This window comes from Asterias rubens, chromosome 5 (assembly GCF_902459465.1).
Source record: "Asterias rubens chromosome 5, eAstRub1.3, whole genome shotgun sequence".
Lineage (NCBI taxonomy): Eukaryota > Metazoa > Echinodermata > Asteroidea > Forcipulatida > Asteriidae > Asterias > Asterias rubens.
Window position 1 is genome coordinate 21,623,511 of NC_047066.1, and position 24,793 is coordinate 21,648,303.

Genomic DNA, 24,793 nt, shown 5'->3' on the forward strand with positions numbered 1-24,793 from the left:
GCTCCATGGTCTACTCCACTTTTACATGCTTCTAGTGGAATTATTTCCCCGGTATTTAACTTCTCGTCACAAAAAAACAAACTTTTTCCGCACAAACTTTCACGCACAACATGTTCGTTGGAAACTTTTCATTATACGCTTTGACGAACGTGTACATTGTGTCATTGAGTGTTGTGAATGAATAGTCGGTATAACATACCACGTGATTATAAACATGAAGTACACGTTCTGTTGTGGACGTTTGGATGGTGCACGGAAGTTTTGAACTACAGAGTTGCATATCATTATAGCTGGTTCCCGCCAATGTTATTGAGTTAACCAAGAACAGGTGGACAGGTGGGTGTGGCGTAACGAGCTAAAGTAACAATGACAATACTATGTTCACTCCGTTCCAATTATTTAATTACAGAAAAACCACGAACAAGTTTGTCCAAATAATTAATGACAGTTTATAAAAGCTTTTAGATAACAAAAACTCAAAATTGGATAATTGATGTTTAAATTGAGTGTAGGGTCTGTGTTGAAGCCACTGACGGCCTCCGCATGCGGTTAGTGGTACGAGTGCGGATGACTTGTGTGCACAGTAGTCGTACGATGTGACAGTGTGTATACGGGTGGGTCATGCGGTGTGATCGCACGCACCACGCACAGGGTATACGGGTGGGTTTACAGCGGCGTCTTTTCGGAGCGAATAATGCGACTGCCTTGAGCAAGGCTAAACCATGGGTAAAATCTCTTATGAAGGAGTGGTGGCTCTACAAAGAGCCGGTTTGGTCTCGACGTTTCGAACAGTATACTCTGCTCGTCTTCGTGAGGACGTCATGCACTAAGGGCCAACCCCAAGTAACCCAATACACAAGCAGGGCACTTGAAGCTGACCCGGGTGAGCCCCCGGAAAGTGACTTCAAAGCTATTCGAACGTACCGGGGGAAGACCGGGGTCGACCCAGGGAAGCTAATCGAACGCACCCATATTGATCAATGAGCCTGAACATTGATCTCTATTAGGCATAAATAAATAAAATTATGCTGGCGTAACCTGACCTACCCTAAAAATATTGTTGAATATTTAATGATTAAAATCTATTAAAGACATAAAAATAAAATAAATGTCATAAAGAGTTTAAAAATATTATACTATTGTGTGTAGCCTTGTTTTCTTTTGTTATCGTGTATACTACTGGCTTAAACATTTAGAATACATGTCATTTTCGTTGCTGGGAGGGGTGAACAAATCAATACCTACTGTACCTATACCCTATAATTATTTTGGGGCCCGTTACGCCAACATAACATATATATTTTTATGACATTTTTGAGAATAGAGATTAATGAGCCTGAACATCTAATAATAATAATAATAATAATAATAATAAGACTTGTAATGCGCACATATCCACCCTGCTGGGTGTTCAAGGCGCAGTAAAACCAAAAACAAAACAAAAACAAAACACAACACAAAGGAAAAAAGAAACAACAAAATTAGTCATTGAAAACCTGTGACATAAGATAAGTTTTGAGAAGAGACTTTAATTTTGCAGTACAAAGACAAGATCGAAGATTAAGTGGTAGAGAGTTCCAGATGCGTGGCGCGGCTGAAGAAAAAGACCTGTCACCCCATGAGTGTCGAGACTTGGGTTCAATGAGGAGAAGCATAGAACTTGATCGAAGATTCCTTGATGGAGTGTAAACTTGAAGCAGTTCAGATATATAGTGGGGAGCCTTGCCATTAAGAGCTTTGTGGACAATGAGCATCAGCTTGAAGATGATTCGTTGAGAGATAGGGAGCCAGTGTAGTTGTTTCAGAATGGGGGTGATAGAACAGGATTTTCTAGACAGTGTCACAATGCGGGCAGCAGTATTTTGGAGCCGTTGAAGTCTGGAAATCTGGTTGTTAGGAAGACTGTAGAGAAGAGCATTGCCGTTGTCAAGACGAGAAGTAACAAATGCGTGAATGACCTTTTCAGTGGCACTTTTGTCCAAGTACTCGCGAATCTTACCTATATTCCTGATGTGATATGATGATAAACGAACAATGTTGTTGATGTGTGGCTGAAGTGTCATTGATGAATAAAAAATACTCCTAAGTTCCGAGCTTTCAGCGAGGGAGCTATCCGAGCATCACCGATGGAGATGTATGGCACTGAAACCTTAGTTAACTGTTGACGTGACCCAAATAGAAGGAACTCTGTCTTATCATCATTTAACTTCAGGAAGTTTTGTTGTGTCCAACGCCGAATCTCTTGGATGCATTTCTCAAGTCTTGCAATAGATGCATTGGCGTTTTCTTGAGAAGATTTAAACGTGATGTATAGCTGAGTGTCGTCTGCGTACACATGGTAATTGAGATTAAATTTCAGGATGATGTCACGAATCGGTAAAGTGTATAGCGTAAACCACTGCGGGCCGAGTACCGACCCCTTTGGCACAGAGTAGTTCAAAACAACAGGGTCACACTTCGAGGAGGCTCATTGCGGATAAAGACAGGAGTCCATCCTACTTGGAGCAAGTTCGAGTGGGCACAATTAGTCGACCCGTGGTAGACTACTGACCAGCAACGTACATGCGCAGTGTCGCACCCACCCGAACGACTCATTTGGAAGTCTAGTCAACCTTCCGCCTTTTCACTACAGTGTCACTGGTTCCCCTCTGCGCTTTACACATGTTAGAATGGAACATGCTGTTGGGACCAGTGGAGAAACCATTGGCTCGAGGCTGGTTCCAAATGGTCGACCACAGTATAGTCAACCAATGGTCGACCAGCCTGGGTTCGAGCGCAAATGGTCAACCTTTAGTTAACCATTGTGCACACTCGAACTTGCTCTTGGTATGATGCTTGTACTTGGGAACGAGGTTGGCTAGCACCAACTACAAGCTGAAAGTCACCCTCTTTTGTATGGCCCTTTTCGAAACCACAGCTTTGGATTTGGATTGGGCTTCAGGTTCAGTCCTCTCGTCTGAAGCCCTGAGCGCCTACATGCAAAGCAGGCGCAGTTTGTCAAAACAACCGCGGGGCCAAGCTAGCCTGAGCCGAATCAGTTGAACTTCAACTTGAAGCCGTGGTTTCGAAAGGGCCATATTTTGAAGGGGCGTTGTTATTGTGTGCACCTACTTCTGCTTTTCTGGGTTCTATTTCTACCCCCATTCGGGAAAAGTTAAAGTGTTTCTTCGAACTAGCTCGTTTGACTTTCTTTTTTGACTACTGGTGACTACAAGTAAAAACTATACTAGTATCCAGGTGTGTATAGGCTATTATTATCAGAGCAGTTAACTTAAAAAAATGTGTTATTTTGAAAGATTAGATCGTTTTGTACGAAGCAAATCGGTCTGTATATAATTATAATCATCCATTGGCATTATTACGTGCCTTGTTGACATGGCGGAAAGTGTGTGGGTGTAAGAAACGACGTAAAAATGTCCAAAAAACACATAGCCTACAACTAATAATAATAAATGATGTTCAGTTGAAATAGCACAATCAAATTTTCAAGTAACAAACTAATATGTAAACATATACTATATAGCCTATCTAATAGGCCCTAATTAATGTAGACAGAATGTACAGCATTAGAACAAAATTTATTAATTAGGGAACTTCAAAGACTTTGGGGCTTATTGACAATGATTGATTGACTGTTATGTTGTGTCAGCGCATAGCTGAATGTCAGCTCTGATTCTAGAAAGTATTTCAATTGAATGTTTTGTTTACACCTGCAACACTTGGCACCGCACATAAGCAGCTGTCCTTGGCGTTTACATAAGGCCATCATATATAGAGAGCTTTATGTACCAGTAACACATGTGACATGGGGTATTATAAACAAAGTTTTATTTTCAATAACCTAGGCCTTTTATGTCATTCAAGTTCTTCATCATCATGGCATTAACAGTAGGCCTTTTTATTTTTTAACTTAATCAATAAGTTTAATTGTAAGTTGACCTAGGTTTAGTTATCTTTACTATTTATTTGCAATTTCCTCATGCGATTAGTGTTTAAGTAAGGTACGTTTATGACCAATCGCAGTCTGGGCATTCCACTACGGGAGGGTTATACCGCCTCTGGAAGTTACCTCAATTTTATACATTAATTTTTTAATTATTTATTTTGTACAACTTTTGTGTTGATGGAGCTTTACCATTAACTTCAGTTTCCCTTTAGTTTCTTAGCTATAAGAAATTGCAGATAATTATAATTGTCCAAACCGCTTATTGTTGGAATATTGGCAGTTGATCGAAACAGAAATCACAATGTTGCGACTGACCCAACTATTTTATTTATTTTTTGCTGAGCAAAGGAATTTGCTTAGCAATATTTTCTGCAACAAATGAAATTGGGCCGCGATATCAAGGTGTGCTAAATTAAGGTAAGGTATACCACTGATATTCAGAAAAGCAGATCTCCTCTGATTTTCAACACCAGTGTTTTGTAGGTCTCCGAGACCGTTCTTGCCATGGTCTTGGTGATCTTGGACAGGCTGGTTTTTGTCTTGGTCTCGGGTGTACTGGTCTTGACAGATAAACACACCATTCAAACAACTTATGACGTGCTTCGATTGCTTTCAATGAATGAAATAGAAAATAGGAAATTGTTATTTGGGGCAGCTTCTAATGCTGTTTCCAGTAGATGCATTTGTACTTGTAGGAATTCAATTAAAACAGTGAGGTTTAATAAGACTTGAACAACTCTTACCTCCACTTACAGGTTGTTTTTAAAATTATATTTTGCAGGTTCTGTCGTATTACGATTTTACAATGGCAACCGGTGGTATCACAGTTGAATCAGTTCTGGGGAAGATCAGCAGGGATCATCTTGAATGTGCAGTCTGTTCAGACAACTTTAAGAATCCCAAAGTTCTGGACTGTCTGCACACATTCTGCCTTAAATGCCTCCGCGAGATGAGAACACGGCAAGATCCTAAAAACAAGAAGCTCATCTGTCCGATATGTAGAAAAGAAACAAATTTGGAGAAGATCGAAGTAGATGATCTGCCTCATAATTTCACTCTAGATGCTTTGGTGGATGAGCTATATGTACATCAGAAGCTTCTGGGGAATGAACCATCGCGTGTCACATGTCAGTCATGTGAGGAAGAAGATCGGACAGCCGTTTCAAGATGTATGGATTGTGACCACTTTCTATGTCAGGACTGCAAACAAGCTCATGGTCGTTTAGCCGTTACGAGATCTCACACTACCTACTCACTTGATCAGTTTCGTTCTGGAGAGATCGTCTACAAAAGTAAATTGAGAGAACACATTCCAAAATGCCAGAAGCACTTAGACCAGAGTCTAAGCATTTACTGCAATACCTGTGAGCAGATGGCATGCACTACCTGTAGTGTACTAAATCATGGGCAACATGCCCTCGTTGGCATACCCGAAGCATATGACAGCTTCAAACAACAGGTGGCAGATCTGGTTTCAAAGGTGAAGAATAAGATCAAAGAGCTCAAGGATGCCAAAGACACAGCAAACATGTTGCAGAAGAAGTTGGACACATCATTTGCTGAAACTACGAGGAAGATTTCCCAAAAAGCCAACGATGTGGTTGCAAAGCTCATAGATGAAGAGAAGAAGTTGACGCAAGAGACCGAGAAGATTTACATAGAAAGGTCTGAGACATTTAACACTTCTGCCGTTAAAAACAGCAACGAAGCAGACCACTCGGAGCAGAAGCTAGCTGATGTGTGCAGTCTAATGGCTGAAACAAACCGCTACGAGGTGCTAGACCTCAAGCAGAAAGTATTGTTTAATCTCAAAGAACTAACAGAGAAAAAACCAACAATCGCACCTGAACACTTGTCAATGTTTGATTATAAGGAAGAAGAAGATTCCTTTGGGAAATTGGTATTGAAAGACCAAACGAACATTGTGCCTATGCCTCGGGGTCCGCTCTTAAACCAATCCACTACAACTAAAGACAACAAACTATTAAAAATCCTGAAACACTCGTCTGTAAGTGTCAAGAAGGGGCAATGGGTATTAAAAACAGAATTGGCGAACAAGTTTTCTAATGCAAACTGTGTTGGAGTTTTTTCAAACAATAAAATTGTCGCTGTCGATAAAGGTGACAATACACTAGTAACTTTTTTTCCATTGCATAGGAGCGAGCGTCAATTCAAAGTCCTTTTCGATAACGTACATTTGGATGGACTAACAGTGAATAGAGATAACAAGCTCATTGCCCTGGAAAGTCCGTATGTGAAAGTGTATGGTGATGATTCGTGTGTCACGTTCATACCAGGTGATGGATCGAACGCCAAACCAGTAGGTATTGCAGTAAGTAAAGATAACATAATAGCGGTGAGCTTCGAAGACAGAGAGGAGATCTCTTTGCACGAACTCGATGGCACCTTCATCAAACTACTAACGGCTCCAGGCGTTGGTAGATATTTGACTTTCTACAACAACCAAGTTATTTACACAACATCATCTTCTTCTAGAGCACTAATATCAATAGACTGCTCCACCGACACAATGGTGTCAGAATTTGGCATTGGCGACGACGATAGCAAATATATAAACCCTACTGATGTGTGTTGTGACCTTGATGGGAGTTTATACGTTTCATGGAAGGGATACACGGTTGAGATTCGCCACTACTATTACAACAAAAGTGATGGTGAAACCCTTAAATACATTACAGTAATCAAAGGGTGTGGTAGCGCGCGAAATATTCTCATCACACCCGGTGGTGAGTTAGTAGTAGCTGCGGGAAACACGGTTAAAATTTATCATCGTGTGGAGACAGACGACTAGTAAATCAAGTACATGTAAAGCAACACTACACTAACCCCCTTGCTGACGTCACACGCGGTCCGGCTACAGAATGCGCATGGTCTATAGGGGAGTCATCCGGCACCACGTGCACGTCACTAATGCTTAAACGCAGGAAATTTGACTGATGTCAACATCACATGATTTGTTTATCAAGATTCTTAGCTTTGCGCACTTGCCCTGTGCTTGCCCTGGTCATGGACCTTTTTGTTAATCAGAAATGTGATGCAATAATGATGTCACAATGCAGAAGAAATACATAATCTAAACCACTAATGAAATCATTGACACCACTCACTGTTCAAAAATGCATTACCAAGTACCCATACCTTTTGAGCAGAACAACGAGTTTTTACTTTAATGCAGGTATAACAATGTTGGTATGTGGTTCATATTTTGTGACTACCCATTCAATTTGGTGATGAAAGTTTTGCATACAAAATAATGAAACAGTGCAAGCCAGACAGTACATTATTCTAGTATCAACAACTATGAAATATTATTAGTTTCCATTGGACCTACACTGCATGCTTATCATCCCTTCTGCATGCTCTTTGGTAGACTTTGTTCCAAGTCTGCGATCGTGGTTTTTAGTATACCCGATAGCCAATAAATATTCCCTGAAATAGCGCCCTCTAGTATGTAGATTAACCTCTACCCATACCTACGATCATGAGTTGGGGCACATGATAGCTAATCTGTGGGGGCGTTTTTCGTGGATACAGAGGAATAACCGCAATCTCAAACTTGAAATCAAGTCTAGCTCTTTGGGGGAGCTGGGACCACACATTGCGTATCTTTAAACAAAATACCACTTTCATCTACATATGCGTCAGTCCACAAAACGCACCAAATTATTTTTGTTTTATTTGTACATTATTAATACAATGGGGAGATCAATATAATTTACCACCAGGTGGTGTTTGAGGCCATGTGCGAATGTACTTAGCATAACATTTGTTCATCCTGTTGACTATTGTTATTGCACGAGTCACTGCGTGATTAAAAATGAGGTTTAAGTGCATTCAGGATATCGTCAAGTTATACATATATCACTAATAGTAAACTTTAGATTAGGTTCAAGCCATGAAGATATCTGCAGTATATCAAGATATGGTAAATTCAGGTCGGGGTATACATGTAATAATATTAATATAACATTATTGATATTCAAAAAAAGCAGATCCCATCCGACCATTGGTTTTCCATAATTATGCCATACAACCCAATGTCAGGTGGGAAAAATGAGAGACGTGCTTATGTTATGAGTCTGTGACCGTTGCAATCATAACAGGAAACTGTAATGTTGGACAGCTATTAGTTGTTTCCCCAACTCATGAGTCACAGTCTTTCCTGTGGATTTGTACTAGAAACTCCATCAACAGTAAGCTTTCAGACAAAACCACTTCTCACCACCACTTAGGCTACAGGTTGCTTTTTAAACTTAGTGTTTTGTGGACTTTGTTGTATTACGATTTTACAATGGCAACCGGTGGCATCACAGTTGAATCAGTTCTGGGGAAGATCAGCAGGGATCATCTTGAATGTGCAGTCTGTTCAGACAACTTTAAGAATCCCAAAGTTCTGGACTGTCTGCACACATTTTGTCTCAAATGCCTCCGCGAGATGAGAACACGGCAAGATCCTAAAAACAAGAAGCTCATCTGTCCGATATGTAGAAAAGAAACCAATTTGGAGAAGATCGAAGTAGATGATCTGCCTCATAATTTCACTCTAGATGCTTTGGTGGATGAGCTATATGTACATCAGAAGCTTCTGGGGACTGAACCATCGCGTGTCACGTGTCAGTCATGTGAGGAAGAAGATCAGACAGCCGTTTCAAGATGTATGGATTGTGATCACTTTCTTTGTCAGGATTGCCAACGAGCTCATGGCCGGTTGGCAGCTTTGAGATCTCACACGACCTACACACTTGATCAGTTTCGTTCTGGAGAGATCGTCTACACAAGTAAATTGAGAGAACACATTCCAAAATGCCAGAAGCACTTAGACCAGAGTCTAAGCATTTACTGCAATACCTGTGAGCAGATGGCATGCACTACCTGTAGTGTACTAAATCATGGGCAACATGCCCTCGTTGGCATACCCGAAGCATATGACAACTTCAAACAACAGGTGGCAGATCTGGTTTCAAAGGTAAAAAATAAGACCAAAGAGCTCCAGGATGCCAAAGACACAGCAAACATGTTGCAGAAGAAGTTGGACACATCATTTGCTGAAACTACGAGGAAGATTTCCCAAAAAGCCAACGATGTGGTTGCAAAGCTCATAGATGAAGAGAGGAAGTTGACGCAAGAGACAGAGAAGATTTACAAAGAAAGGTCTGAGACATTTAACACTTCTGCCGTTAAAAACAGCAACAAAGCAGACCACTCGGAGCAGAAGCTAGCTGATGTGTGCAGTCTAATGGCTGAAACAAACTGCTACGAGGTGCTAGACCTCAAGCAGAAAATATTGTCTAATCTCAAAGAACTAACAAAGAAAAAACCAACAATCGCACCTGAATATCTGTCACTTTTTCACTTCGAGGAGGAAGAAGATTCCATTGGGGAACTGGTTTTGAAAGACCCACCGAGTATCGTGCCTCAAACTCGGCCCTTACACAGTGGGGCTGCAGTTTATAATGGAGAGGAGCGGGTATCACAAATCCTGAAACAATTGTCTCTTCAGACGAGTGTCAAACAAGGGCGGTGGGTAAAAAAAACAGAAGTATCGGACCAACTGGTCAATGCATGCTATGTTGGAGTTTTTGCAAACAATAAAATTGTTGCTTCCGATTATGACAACAACACAATAGTAACCTTTTTTCCGTTGCGTAAGGGCAAGCGTCAATTCCAAGTCGCCTTAAATTACGTACGTTTTCACGGGTTAATAGTGAACAGGAATGACAAGCTCATAGCTCTTGCAAACACCTCAGTGAATGTGTATGGGGATGATTTGTGTGTTAAGTTCACACCAGGTACAAAACTAAACATCAAACCAGTAGGTATTGCAGTAAGTAAAGATAACATAATAGCAGTGAGCTACGAAGGCACTGGGAAAATCTCTTTACACAAACTCGATGGAACCTTCATCAAAATACTAACGGCTAAAGGGGTTCATAGATATTTGACTTTCCACAACAATAACGTGATTTACACCCGTACCAAACCATGCTCTCAATCACTGGTATCAATAGATTGCTCCACTGGTAAAAAGGTGTTTACAGTCGACATTGATGACAACGACAACAGCAATACTGACCCAACTGGTGTCTGTTGTGACAATGATGGAAGCATCTACGTAGCATCGCACAGACACACTGGGGAGATTCACCACTTCGGTCCCATGGGTGAACACATGGGGCTTGCCATCAAAGGGTGTGGTAAAGCGAGAAATATTCTCATCACACCAGGTGACGAGTTAGTGGTAGCTGCAGGAGACACGATTAACGTATATCATCGTGTGCCAGACAGTTAAAGGACTGGAAACGGGAATACAACCTAACTTCTACTTTACTCACCCCTGCTGACGTAACACGCGGCTACACTGCCATAGTCTTTTAGGGGAATCAGGCGCAATGCTCACAGAAACTAGACTGACGTCATTTTCATGATCTGTTTACCAACATGCTTAGCCTGAGCATGTGCCCGACTTTGAGGTCATTGGCCTTTGGTCAATCAGAACTGTTGATATAAAGCATGCAATAATTGTATAATATTGTCATTGTTAATACGAAATGTATACTCTGAAGTGTTAATGAAATCATTGACAACTCACTATTCAAAAATACATTATCAAGTACCCATACCTTTTTAAGTACCACTTTTCACTTAATGATAGATAAAACAATGTTGTAAAAAATGTATGATTTGAGGCATTGCATGGTGAGGTATCAATATATATTTGGTTTGCGGGAACACCATGGTGTTGTTCTGCATGCCAAGTATATAATGTTGTAATAGTTCATATTTTGTCACATTTGTAAATACCTTGTACAATTTGGTGATGGAAATTGTGTATTATAAAAACAATTCAACAAGGCATACAGACAACGCAATACAAAATACATATTGCATGGTCTGAGAGTGCAAGATATAGAGCGAGCAAAACACAAAATGCATGTTATGAAACTCCATTTTGTCTTGATTTAAAACTAAAGAATTAAACCGTAGTTAATAATGGATTTGTATCAACAAGTATAGATTGGTTTGTAAACATCTGATGGGGGAAAGTATACATTGACTGGAAATGTCTGTTGCTAACATACATGTAATACCGGTACAAAATAAGAGCAACAATTGGTCCAATTTGACATAAACTTGTTTTATTAATCTTTTTGACAAATACTTGTTATTTATTTATTTAGATTTTTATATTTGCATCTCCGCTCATTCTTAAAGAATTGGCCCAAACTTCATCAAGCTAGAAAACAGAACATAGTGCACGAAACTCCAGTTGTTCTAAAAAAGAACAACTGCCACAAACCAATTAGCCCTAACTCCGCTTTAACATTCTATAATTTGTTCAGAATGTTGCCAGTAAACTCACCTGTATGGCTATAGGCTTAAACCAGGCAACCCATATGATACCTAAAAGCCGGAGTGGTGGTAAATGAAGTAGACCAATTTCAAGGCCAGCCACCATCTAAATGTATCGATCCTAGCTGGTATTCAGTACCCTGCTTAGCAAAAGTGTTGTGCTTAACAGCTTCATGAAGTTTGCCATTGTATCTATGTATTGTAAGTTTTAAATATAACACATACGTCAAATGTGTACAGCATAAGGCTAAGAAAGGCTTGTAGATATTGGTCGCTTAATTCAATGTAGTTTTAACAAGTAAGTTTTAATATAAGAAGTAACAGCATGAAGTGTCACATTGTCATCTTTCCTATTAAAGGCACTGGACACTTACGGTAATTACTCAAAATAATTGTCAGCATAATAACTTACTTGGTAATGAGCAACGGAGACCTGTTGATAGTGTAAAACATTGAGAGAAACGGCTCTCTCTGAAGTATCGTAATTTTTGAGAAAGAAGTAATTCCTCACTAAAATATTTGAATTGAATTCGAGATCTCAGCTGAGGTCTCAAAATGAAGCATCTGAAAGCACACAACTTGAAGGGTGTTTTTTCTTCCATCATTCTCTCGCAACTTCGACGACCAATTGAGTTCAAACTTTCACAGGTTTGTTATTTTATGCATATGAGATACACATGTACATCAAGTGAGAAGACTGATCTTTGACAATAACCAAAGGTGTCCAGTGCCTTTAACATGGTGTAAAATTGGGCAGAGTGTTACAGTAATATATCCATAACATTATAATGTGTGTTTGCCTATGTATTGTTAGTATTGTGTTCATTTTTTCAAAGTCTATGCAGACAACAAAACCAAAAGCACTTTGGATGGAATTCAAAACCAAACCATTCCACATTCTTAAGCAGACATGTCTAAATAATCTAACAACTTGAGATGTTGTACTACCCGAGTTGATCTGAGAAAAATGTGGAGTTTTGGGCCTTCCCTAAACTGTCACTGCTTTGATGTTCTTAAAGGCATTGTACCACCTCTTTTTGACAAGAAAAACAGATTAACATTGTATATCATCTTTTAAAATGTTTAACAAACTTTGAAATTATGGACACTTTCTAAAAGCTTTTGTCAGAGGTCACAATAAAAAAAAAACTCTTAAAACAATTAAAATAGTTGTATTCTTGATTTTCATTGGGATTGAAAAATGTAAATAATAATAATATAATGTAAATAATTTGTTAAAGGCAGTGCACACTATCGGTAATTACTCAAAATAATTATCAGCATAAAACCTCACTTGGTAACGAGTAATGGGGAGAGGTTGATAGTATAAAACAATGTGAGAAACGGCTCCCTCTGAAGTGGCGTGGTTTTTGAGAAAGAAGTAATTTTCCATGAATTTGATTTCGAGACCTCAAGTTTAGAATTTGAGGTCTCGAAATCAAGCATCTGAAAGCACACAACTTCGTAAGGTAGGGGTGTTTTTTTCTTTCATAGTTATCTCGCAACTCCGACGATCAATCGAGCTCAAACTTTCACAGGTTTGTTATTTTATGCATATATTGAGATACACCAAGTGAGAAGACTGGCCTTTGACAATTACCAATAGTGTCCAGTGTCTTTAAGTCCAAGATCAATATAAATACTGAAGTGCCTAATACTTAAAGACATTGGACACTATTGGTAATTGTCAAAGACCAGTCTTCTTACTTGGTGTATCTCAACATATCCATAAAATAACAAACCTGTGAAAATTTGAGCTCAATTGGTTGTCGAAGTTGCAAGATAATAATGAAAGAACAAACAACTTTGTCACAAGAAGTTGAGTGCGTTTAGATGGTTGATTTCGAGACCTCAAATTCTAAATCTGAGGTCTCAAAATCAAATTCGTGGAAAAATACTTCTTTCTCAAAAACTATGTCACTTCAGGGAGCCGTTTCTCACAATGTTTTATACCATCAACCTCTCCCCATTACTCGTCACCAAGAAAAGTTTTATGCTAATAATTATTTTGAGTAATTACCAATAGTGTCCACTGCCTTTAATGAGGCTTTTCAGAGGCAGTGGCAACAGTTCTGGTCCAGCAAACGTTTTGCTCTACAAGCCCTGCAGTCTTGTGGATTTTCTCTCAAAAAATGAGCCTGTGGTTATTACACCTCCATCTTGGTCATGTTCCTCGTATCGAATAATGATAACGAATGCTAATAATCATTTTGAAATTAGGAACCAGACTATTTTGTTCTTCTTAGCCTCGGTTTGGTAACATTGATATCAATGGGAGAAGTTCCAGATGGGTGCACCCTGGTAAAGGTCCATTGCAATCTTCACAAGTTTCTACAGATGTACTATCTGCTGAATTGGTTTAGCTATTTGATCAAATCAAGACCTGCACCTCATCTTCCTTTCTTCCTACCCTTCCGTGATGAGCGACCGTCTGACGAGGCAGCTGCTGCTTCTCCAATGACAATCTGTCCATCTTGGATTTCTTGTCTTGTGTCATCTGAAGTGCTTCCAATCTTCTGCTGGGCGTCTAGATAAAACATTAGGTCTCTCAACTGCTCCTTGAGCTCATCAATCTCCTATTGACATAAAAAGTTACAAAAACTGTTTAAAGGCCGGTTTATAGTCGGTTTATAGTCGGTCTCCTATTGACATAAAAAGTTACAAAAACTGTTTAAAGGCCGGTTTATAGTCGGTCTCGCTATGGTCGGGCGATGGAAATCTTGATGCGCGATAAAAAAAAGACACAGTTTTTAGGCCTCAGCGATGACTATAAACTGTGTCGCGCATCTAAATTTCCATCGCGCGACCGACTATAAACGGGCCTTCAGGGTGGTCGGGTTCGCATAATCATAATAATAATAATAATATAATAATAATAATATTTATTCGGGCAAAACATTTACAAGCGTTCGACCTCTAGGGCCCTAGTTTGAAGGTTTGCAGTCCCTATCTGCCCATGTCTTCACTGGAATCGTGTTCTAGGTGTTTCCTCTCATAAGGAATTTTCTAGAGCATAGAGCAAAAAGATGGTAAACCATTTTTGACACAAGATAATTAACAACAGTCCTGAAAACACAAATAACCATTAATGCAACAAAACAACCACATCAAAGAGACATAAACTTGCAAGGCCCAACTTTTGCAGAAAACGAAATAACAGACGGTTACATACCCCTTGTTTCTTTTTACTGTCCTCTGTGTATTTGGTTTCAAGTTCCATCACTTTGGTTTGCCAAAGCTGCTGGTTTTCACGTAAACATTGGTTCATCTGGAGAAAAAAAAGGAAAACAAATCATAACAGTTTGCACAAAATGACTTTCAACATCCAACCTTGGCCTTGACTCTGGCTTGGGCTCTGGCGTAGGCTCCATCTTGGGTAGCCTGAACATCTGACATCACACTTCGAGGCTCGTGAATACTGTTTGCATAATACCACACACGTGGACACATGCAGAAACGACCGAAAGTAAGCGTTCCATATCTGTGTTTTGATTGGTTGTCCGAGGTGACTGCAGACCAATCAAAACAAACTCAGCTCTGGTAGCTTTTAGTCACTGCATTTATCCAATGGGATTTTTGTATCCATTGGAATCACTGGATCTGAGTAGCAGGTACCTGTCTTTATCCTTGCGGATAAAGACAGGGGCCCAGTCTACATCTTGGGCTCCGTTCTGGGCTCCAGCTTGGCTCTGGCCTGGGCTATGGCCTGGGCTCTGGTTTGGGAGTGAACAGTGCCTAAGCTAGAACCGAAATCTAAGCTGAGATTTCACAAGATAGCCATAATAGGTTGAGGTTTCTCGGTGTGATTACCTACCTCTTTCTCTTCTTTCAGATCAGCAGCCACCTTACTAAGACGTCCACCCAGCTGAGAACATTTCCTTTCCAACCCTGACTTCTCCTTAAGGGCAGTCTGTAGACACTGTTCCATCTTATCTCTCTCTTCCACTGTCTTACGAGAACGAGCCTCAACCTCTGACATCTAATGAGTAGTGGGAAAAACACATTGAAATCATTGCATCAGTGCAAAAGACGTCAGTTATGCTGAATCTTGCAGAAAAGAGACCCGTGCAAAATATATCTTATTATTTTAAATTAGGAAGGGAAATAAAAAATTCTATTTATTCCGATAATCGAAGTCTTCATGTGAGTGGAAAAAGGGTCTTTAACCTTGTGTTAAAAGTGTTTGAATTCGATACCCTCCCAATGCTTAAAGATGCTATGTCAGATTTTTGGCCCCAAACATTAAAAAAACGTAATTTTTCGAGCAATGGCACAAATGAAAGCTTGTAACTTTCTCGACCCCCATCAAAATACCTATTGAATTTTAAATCAAAATTTTGGGGTCAAATCAGGAAAAAATCTGACATAGCATCTTTTAATTGGTCAACATCCAAAACATCAGATGACATGCTTCAGAGAAAAATAACTACTTACCCGATTGAGGGCATCTTGCTCAATACGTGCCATCTGCTCCTCAAAATAGATCCTTTGTGACTCGAGTTGATTTGTTAATAAATAGGAATACTGTAAAAAAAAAAATTGTCAAAGTGTGAGATTTTGCAGTAGTGAAAAACAATCTTAAGATGCATGGGGGATGAACTATCAGGGGCAAATGGCACAGAGCTTCTTAGGCCCTGGTCACACGGAATTGTGTGCTTTCAGATGCTTGATTTCGAGACCTCAAGTTCGAAATCCGAGGTCTCGAAATCAAATTCATTGAAAATTACTTCTTTCTTGAAAACTACGTCATTTCAGAGGGAGCCGTTTCTCACAATGTTTTATACCATCAACCTCTCCCTATTACTCGTTACCAAGTAAGGTTTTATTCTAACAATTATTTTGAGTAATTACCAATGGTGTCCACTGCCTTTAAGCAAAAAACTTTCTGATAACTAGTAAGCAACAGCATAACAAGACATCATTTCGGTGAGCAAGTGGAGACAATGGAGGATGAACTATCAGGGACAAATGGCTAGTGTTACTTAGTCCTTAGAAACAAAGTTTGAATATTTTTATTGAGTTCAAGGGTTGACCTACACGTACTCATGATGTAGGCTTGAATAGACTTTTCAGGCTATTGGATCAAAACAATTCTCAAAGGCCCTTAAAGTAGGAAGAATATCATGTATGTACAATGAGCTTCCCCCTCTAAACCAGGTATAGACCCATTGCATATGACGTCACACTCTCAAAAAGGAGACAGATCATTGGACAATAGCTATGCGTAAAAAACGTGCGCGGGACCTCAGTGTACCTGTAGCGTTCCGCGTTATGCAAGGGGGAGCTATTGATTTCTTACACAATACAGGACGCACCTCTGAACAATGCGCGTAGCTTTTGGATGTCAACTCTCTTTTGTGCATGTTTGTATATGATTTTGACACCCAAAATGACACCCAGGATTGGCACATGTGAGTACGCTGGGCGTATTGCAGGGGGTCTATACAACGGTGTGGCTATACAATAAAATCTTACAACTACATGGTTACCACCACCCTTATAAAAAGGAACTCCTTATAACCTTCACTTACCTCAAGTTGTAGCGAGTCCAGTTTTTCAGAATGAGCTGACTCGGTGTCCCTCCTGTCCCATTCTATGGGTTTACCGTCACCTTTACTCTGCACCAATCTATGTACGTAGTTATCTAGAAATACACAACAAACACAAAAGATGAGAAATCAACTCAGTACGGGCAACAGCCATGTAATAGCTTTTTCTTGAAAGTAACTGACCATGGCCCAATTTCATAGAGCTGTCTCAACAAAGAGTTGCTTAGCACAACACAATTATGCTTAGCTAAATAAGGTAACAGGCTAGAATACCATTTCAAGTGTACCAATTGTGACTGGTATCCTGCTCATTTTTGGCAAGCAGGAAATTATTCAGCAATATTTCTGCTTATGCACAGTAATGAGCCCTAATTTCATAGAGCTACTTAGTGTTAAAGGCAGTGGACACTATTGGTAATTACTCAAAATAATTATTGGCATAAAACCTTTCTTGGTGACGAGTAATGGGGAGAGGCTGACGGTATAAAACATTGTGAGAAACGGCTCCCTCTGAAGAGCCATAGTTTTTAGAGAAAGAAGTAATTTTCCACAAATTTGATTTCGAGACCTCAAGTTTAGAACTTGAGGTCTCGAAATCAACCATCTAAACGCACACAACTTCGTGTGACAAGGGTTATTTTTCTTTCATTATTATCTCGCAACTTCGATGACCGATTGAGCTCAAATTTTCACAAGTTTGTTATTTTATGCATATGTTGAGATACACCAACTGTGAAGGCTAGTGTTTGACAATTACCAATAGTGTCCACTGCCTTTAAGCACATGCGAATTACTGCAAAAAACGTAAATTGTTGGTTCAAATCCAACTCTAGTCAATTTGTCTTTGTTCAACCCCAAACCATTTACAATTCACCAAGTCAGTTTCGCTTGTAGTATAATGTTATTCTTTTAGAAATAACTGTTGTTCTACCTCCAGCATAATCCCACACCCTTTGGTTGCCAAGCTGCATGGCGTATGTGTGTTGTGTCTCCTCAAAATGGCGATAGGAATGAGCGTTAGAGTATCTTCCACAACCAACATGTCCACAGATTAGACAGATCCATAGACTCTATCAACAAAATCAACAAAAGGAAGTATTTAGTGGATTGAGAAAGGTGAATTAAATACTGCAAGTACTCAATGTATCCACAGACTCTATCAACAAAATCAACAAAAGAAAGTATTTAGTGGATTGAGAAAGGTGAATTAAATATGTCAAGTAGCCAATGTATGCATTCACAGACACTATCAGCACAAGTAAATCAATTACCCCAGCCATCGTTCCTGTTTTGTCTGTGATTATGAATTGCACAAATCAAGAAATTGTGATTCAGTAACTAGACGACAACACTTATTCTAATAGAGGTTAAATTTGCATCGGGGATCATGAATATTAATTTTGGTTTTTACCTATATACACCGATGTGTGCTAGCACTGTATACTCAGTACTTACCCGAGTTCGGTGAAAAAACCCACAGGCATATTACTCGGGTGGGATTCAAACCCACGACCTTTGCCAAATTAATAACACTTGTTCTAATCGTTTCCGAAATCAGTGGCTAGCTTGGGATTCAAACTGCCATTAGACCTGCAGTCTTAGGTGTCCTATGCTTTAAGGCTACTTCATGATGAAGTCGCAACCGGTGATTAAAACATTGCCTTAGTTCTTACCTCTTGAGCTCCACAAGTAAAGCACTTATGGTCTTCAACAGGCTCAGGTGTTTGGCAGTATCTACATACAGGACAACTACAAAAAAAGAAAATAATAAAAGATTAATAACAATAATAATTAACCATTTACATATAAATATTGCATAACACGTAATGATTAAACAAGTCCCAAGGCGCTGTACAGAAATAAAGAAAACAGAATACAAATACAAGATTTACTAGGAAACAAACGTGTAAAATTCAAGCTCAGGGCCCAATTTTATAGAGCTGCTTAAGCAGAAAATATTACTTCACAATTTTCTGCTGAGCAGAAATATCAGGATACCAGTCACAAATTGTACTAGTGACAATGTGGTTTGGCTGGTAATCATATTCTGGTAAGATGATCTTTGTTGCGCTTAGCTACTTTTTCTGCTTAAGCAACTCTATGAAATTGGGTCCTGAATGTTTGTCCTACCTTGTGTCACCCCATTTGTCGAGGCAGTTCCCATGGAAGGCATGATTGCACAGTATGGTGAGGATGCCATCCACCGATTCATCCATACGCTCCAGGCAGATATGACAGGTAGGGAGTTCAGTCAAGCCAGGGACTGGTAGAGTTGCACCCTAAAAAATTTTTTAAAAAATACACAACAAATAATAATAACAGCATTTTCGAGCTGTTGCAAAACACTACAACAAAACAAACGAAAACCACAGAGGAAACTTATTTAAAAAACAAGTGAGATGTAGCCAAGGGCAAAATTTCATAGAGCTACTTCAACAGGAAATATGGCTTAAAATTTGTCTGCCAAGCAGAAATGAGCAGGATACCAGTCACAAGCTGTACTTGTGACATGGAAGCTTGGCCTATAACCTTTTTCTTGTAAGCATAATTTTTGTTATTCATAGCTACTTGTCAAAGCTTAAGCACATCTTTGTCATAGATCTGCTTAAAAAAATTAGCTTGTTACAACAAAATTATGCTCACCAGAATACGGTTACCTGCTAAACTATCATGTCACATTCAAAAATGTAATTGGTATCCTGCTTATTTCTGCTAAGCAGAAATGTGTTAAGAAATATTTTCTGACGAGCAAGCTAGTCGAAACGCTGAGACCAATTCAAGAAGTGAATCCGCGGTAGTGCAGTTAATTACGAAGTATTTTCCGCTTAACGTTGCTGTGAAATTGGGCCTCCGCCTTTAAACTTACCTCAAATGCCTTCATACACTCCACCCGAGAGACATACACCAGGTAGCAAATAGTGCTCTCGATGGAATTGAAAGGTTTCCCATTCAGCTCTGTGTAGAATTCATCTGCATCTTTCTGTGGGAGGAAATTGAAAATCGAAAAATGTACTAAGTGCAACTGGGATAAAGAATAGAATTACTGATGTGTGATATGCACTGTACACTCAGTGCTTTCCCCTAGAGTCATGTAGAAATTAAACTCCACACTGGTTTTGCTGTGATATTAGAGAGCATAAAATCTTATGGCCAGGGACCAATTTCATAGAGCTAAGCACAAAATTTTCTTAGCATGAAATTTATTCCTTGATAAAGACAGGATTACCAACCAAATGTCCATTTGTTGCAGATTGCTTGTCACTGGTATCCAGCTGTTGTTTGCTTATCCTGAAAACCACGTGGAGATTTGGTTGGTAATCCTGTTTTTATCCAGGCAAAAGTTTCAATTTTTGTGCTTAGCAGCTCTATAAAAATAGGCCCAGGGTCGATTTCACAAAGCAAAATTGTGAAATCGGCCCCAGGTTTCGAACCCACACTCTACTGACAACACCAGGGCCAAATTTCATAGCGCTGCTTAACAGTAAGCAAATTTGCGTGCTTACTGTAGCTTAAGCCTTAGCGTATTTCACAGGTTAGCAGAAAAATTTGGCGGCCATATTGCGTGTTTACCGTGGATTTGCATTTCGACATCATTTGTTTTCGTGCGATAAGCACCGGATGGTTAGCATCGTGTGCTTCTGGTTAGCAGCGCTATGAAATAGAAATTGCACAGTAAGCACAAAATCGGCTGCTAAGCACCGCTATGAACTTGGGCCCTGAGCTTGGGTCCCGCTCAGACACAACTTGCTCGGCCATGATAATTTGAACCCACCTGATGCTTGAACTTGAAGAGCACCATGTACTGATTGGGCGTGGCATCTCTAATGATCCTCATGAGTTGGATGCCTTGACTGAGAGGAGCAGCAAGCTGAAGGAGGTCATGAATGGTCATGACGGCAGGTACAGCAAGCATGCATAGCATCTCACTACGCGATACTCCTTCATCCAGAGATGTCATCTCACTAATAATAATAATAATAATAATAATAATAATAATAATACTAATAATAAAAATAATAATAATAATAACAAATTCTTATATAGCGCATTTCACAATAAACCTTATCAATGCGCTTTACATTAGTCCCCTGGTCATTGGGCCAATAAACATCCCTTTAATCTTTCTCAGCTCCCAATAGGGAGTATACAGCCCCGAGCTGCCGTGGCGCTCCGAAAGCTTTTACATTCACAATATCAACCTCTACCTGCAAGTACCCATTTATACCCCTGGGTGAAGAGAAGCAATTATAGTAAAGTATCTTGCTCAAGGACACAAGTGTCACGAACGGGATTCGAACCCACACTCCGGTGACTTAGCACCAGAACTTGAATTCGATGCTCTTAACCACTCGGCCGCGACACTCTAATAGATAATGGTTTTTCAATATTTAGAATGTGGAAAGGTTTGCAGTAACACCGTGTAATGAATATATCTCTAAATGAGTTGGGGTGGTTATGAAAAGAACCAACGGTTTCCACCATGCAAAGTTTTGCTTTGCGATTAATAAACTATTTGTGGATGTACACCATAGCTTTGTTTGATCATTTAAACTGGTTGTGATCGCTATCATTAAAACATCAGAAAGATACATATTTTGGAACAAAAGGTCAATCAAATTTGATAAGAACACATTTTGTAAAAGCTTACTTTTCTTTAAAGAGGTGAAGAATCCCTTTAGTTAGCTCCACACTTGGATTGCCAGAGGAGAATGGAATGACACTCTGGTGCTTCGACAGTGGACTCTTTGTCATGTGCTTCCCGTCTAGTATCCCACCTCTTTCAGTTGGTGACATGTTACGGTAATCCTTAGTATCTACCTCTATTGTCTGAGGAAGGGGGCTTCCTGTCACAATGGAAGCATAACTTCTCTGGCTTCCAACGGTGGCAGAAGTGCGATTATCAGTTTCTTGGATCGGCAATGACATAACGCTAATGGGAGTACTAGGGTCCGAGTTCACAGAGTCCTTTATTCCATCTCCACTTGAAAGATCTTGGGTGTTAGTTTGTGGCTTTTTTGATTTCTTAGGTCCATCGCTGTCTGGCATTTTCTTTGATTTCTTGTTTTTGTTTCCAACTGGCTTGCTGACCTGGGTTTCCTCAGCAGGACTTTTGTTCTGAAGATCCTTCGTAAGACTCTTCCCTTTTCGATCGTTATCTGTGTTGGGGTCTGGTGGTTTGTTGGGAGTTGGTGGTGTCCCGTCTGAATTTGGTGACAGTGTGTCATTGTCGTTTGTAATCTTGGCCTTCTCTAGGTTTTTCAAAGTGTTGTTTAAGCTGTCTAAATATGAATGAAAGTGACGGAAAATGTTGTAAATTATGCAATTTTTTTACTGAAGCATCATATGTGTTGGTTTTTATCATAGAGCTATGTAAAATTTATATAGCTCTTTGGTTCTTATCAAAGTACTGGCATCATACATGCCGTAAAAAAAACTACTTGTTAAAACCATATTTGGACCCTGGAAAATTTCAGGCAGACGGCCGCCTCTAACCATACCCAGGGCTTAAACTGGGGGGGGGATCCACTTGGGATCGCAGCACTTGTAACTTAGCAGGGTTAAAGACATTTTGTGAGACTCAAACTCAACATTTCAACATCAATTTTGTTTTAGACAGAGATGTTGAATAAAAAAAAAAATAAGACCACTGGACTTGTCCTGTCTTTGGCTTACTGACGTGTTGACACTGAAATCACTGGCTTCTGGCCTGTGGTTCAGTGTAAATTTTGACTTGAGCCCTGCTACCTATGTGAAGAATCTAGTACAACTCTTCATGTAAATGGTGTTGGAAGCTTCCCACGGTGTGAAGAATAAGAGTATTTATGAATATAAATACAAATAGTAGACTTGCAGGTTGGTACAACCATGTGTTAAAAATTTCTTTGAGGGAGTGTTGGCTCTGAAAGAGCTGTGGTCTTGACGCTTCAAACAGTATACTCTGCTCGTCTTCAGGAGACGAGCAGATTACACAATGTTCAAAACGTCAAGACCACACCGGCTTGTGTTTAGAGTTACTCCTAATTCTTCATGATAATAATAATATTATTGACAGCAGTTATGGGTGCTCCTACATGTACAACGGAAGGCCAGTCCTTATCAGGATGACCCCCCCCCCCCCATTCCTACTATTATTCAAAACATCTTGGGATTGTGTTTAATTACCAGAATTGGCTAGTTTGGATTTACAAAGCAGTGCATGAATGTATGAATGGAAATAAAATAAATGAATAAACAAACAAACAAACAAACAAAACAAACAAATAAACAAACCTGTAAACATGATCGTCTCAACAGTCATCTCTCTCATTTCCCTTGAGCCATGATGCTGATTCAACACTTCTTCTCTAGTCTCCACATGCTTACTCGTTGGACTCTTTGGTGATCCCCTGACGTTGCTGGGTGAAGTCGCTCTCCCCTCATCCTCTCCTCCCACCTGCCTTTCTTTCAAATTCTTCTCAGTGGATTTGATGTTTGGATTGGACTTATCTTGGTGGGGAGGGAGTGCTTCATCTTTTTCTTGCATTTTCTCCTCTAGAAATAGAACATGAAAAAAACTTTTTATTTTATTTTGTTTAATTTAACATCATTATTCAAAATATTAATATTAAACATTATAAACCTTTTAAAATGTAACAACTAATTCAGGAAGTAAACAAAAGATAAAATTACACACCTGGCAAGAGAATAATAATAATAATAACTCTTATATAGCATAGCGCATTTCACAATAACCGTATCAATGCGCTTTACATTAGTGCCCTGGTCACATGGCCAATAACAAGAACACCCTAAGAACAGACAGAAAACACTGCAAGACCCAAGATGGGCAATTATTGGACTAATCACTAGGTAGGGTGGCAAGATGAGTGAGGGGGGGGCTTTTAAGCACATACATTGCTTTTCTTCACCAAATAAAACACTTATTTAGTTTTTTAAGCATAGGCCTAATGAAGTCCTTCATACAACAAAGAAATTATTTCTCTGCACTGCAGAACCCAATATCATGGCAACAAAATACTAAGCAATTTATGTTTTTATGTAGCAAAACTTAAGACCTATTTAAAAAAAATACTATCAAAGCTCATGTGCAACAAATCTTTGAAAAATATACGCATGATAAGGTCATGCCCGGCTGTCTGTTTATTTATACACAAATCATGTTCTGTCTCAATAAATTATTTGAGACTGCTTGATGAAAATAGCTTCCCATGTCACATGTGTATTCTCATGATTTTGATTTTGATTTTGATTTATATAATATAGAAAAGTGAAAATAGAGTAGTATGGTCAGATTGTCATTCTAAATCGTTTGGTAGATGATGCATAAAGTTAACATCTAGGCCTACAAGTTTACTACAAATTCATTTAAATCATGTTGTTCTACAATGTTAGGGAAATCTATTCTAATTGAGAAACCAGTGCCAAATTCTTCTGCTGCTTGTTGTTCTTTTCTTTTCAGTTCTTCATTCATTTATTTACCAACTTAAAAAAGTACACTTCGTTTTATTTATCGAGGGACATAAAGTGAGAGGGCAGTGTTCGGGTTCGGTTTTCCCTCTTGACTGGAAGCACAAGGCTTTAGGACTACACAAAAGAAAATTAAAACAGGAAAAAAAGTATTTTATTAATTACCTTTTTGTTTGATGATGTTGTCTTTGCAGGATGTGAAACGGACCCACTCTGGCAATGGGATACGGTCCTCTATCTCAAACCGCAAAACCACCAAAGAAACAGACATATGGAATCACAAGAAATCCCTCTTGTGTGTCCAAACTTTTACATTCTTCAGACAAACCAAAACTTAGTTAAAAATTGAAGTAAATATGGAGCATCTTGGGCTAAATTTTAGGTGTTTCGCCGCTGGTCCGTTTCTGACGTGCATGACTTTCGGCAGATTTGAGAAACTGCTTATTTTAGCATGGTTCCG

The 24,793-nt window shown here is 39.3% G+C and overlaps 3 protein-coding genes across 3 annotated transcripts; 2 read left to right on the forward strand and 1 right to left on the reverse strand.

The window, feature by feature from the left end:
- Positions 1–3,155: 3,155 nt before the first annotated feature.
- LOC117290321 (E3 ubiquitin-protein ligase TRIM71-like) lies at positions 3,156–6,772 on the forward strand. The gene is made up of 2 exons (XM_033771644.1): positions 3,156–3,237; positions 4,728–6,772. The coding sequence occupies exon 2, from the start codon at positions 4,752–4,754 to the stop codon at positions 6,756–6,758; it is 2,007 nt and encodes a 668-aa protein (XP_033627535.1). The 5' UTR covers positions 3,156–3,237; positions 4,728–4,751; the 3' UTR covers positions 6,759–6,772.
- Positions 6,773–6,791: 19 nt separating this feature from the next.
- Positions 6,792–11,742, forward strand: LOC117290322 (E3 ubiquitin-protein ligase TRIM33-like). Its single transcript, XM_033771645.1, has one exon. The coding sequence runs from the start codon at positions 8,259–8,261 to the stop codon at positions 10,254–10,256; it is 1,998 nt and encodes a 665-aa protein (XP_033627536.1). The 5' UTR covers positions 6,792–8,258; the 3' UTR covers positions 10,257–11,742.
- A 1,552-nt stretch (positions 11,743–13,294) lies between these two features.
- On the reverse strand, positions 13,295–24,752 carry LOC117290323 (BRCA1-associated protein-like). The gene is made up of 13 exons (XM_033771646.1): positions 24,499–24,752; positions 23,137–23,397; positions 21,515–22,145; positions 20,639–20,828; positions 19,733–19,846; positions 18,997–19,145; positions 18,540–18,615; positions 17,798–17,936; positions 16,849–16,961; positions 15,752–15,841; positions 15,132–15,296; positions 14,490–14,585; positions 13,295–13,893 (listed from the first exon to the last, which is right to left on the reverse strand). Exons 1-13 carry the CDS (start codon positions 24,602–24,604, stop codon positions 13,708–13,710), a joined length of 2,316 nt encoding a protein of 771 aa, XP_033627537.1. The 5' UTR covers positions 24,605–24,752; the 3' UTR covers positions 13,295–13,707.
- Between the last annotated feature and the right edge of the window lie 41 nt (positions 24,753–24,793).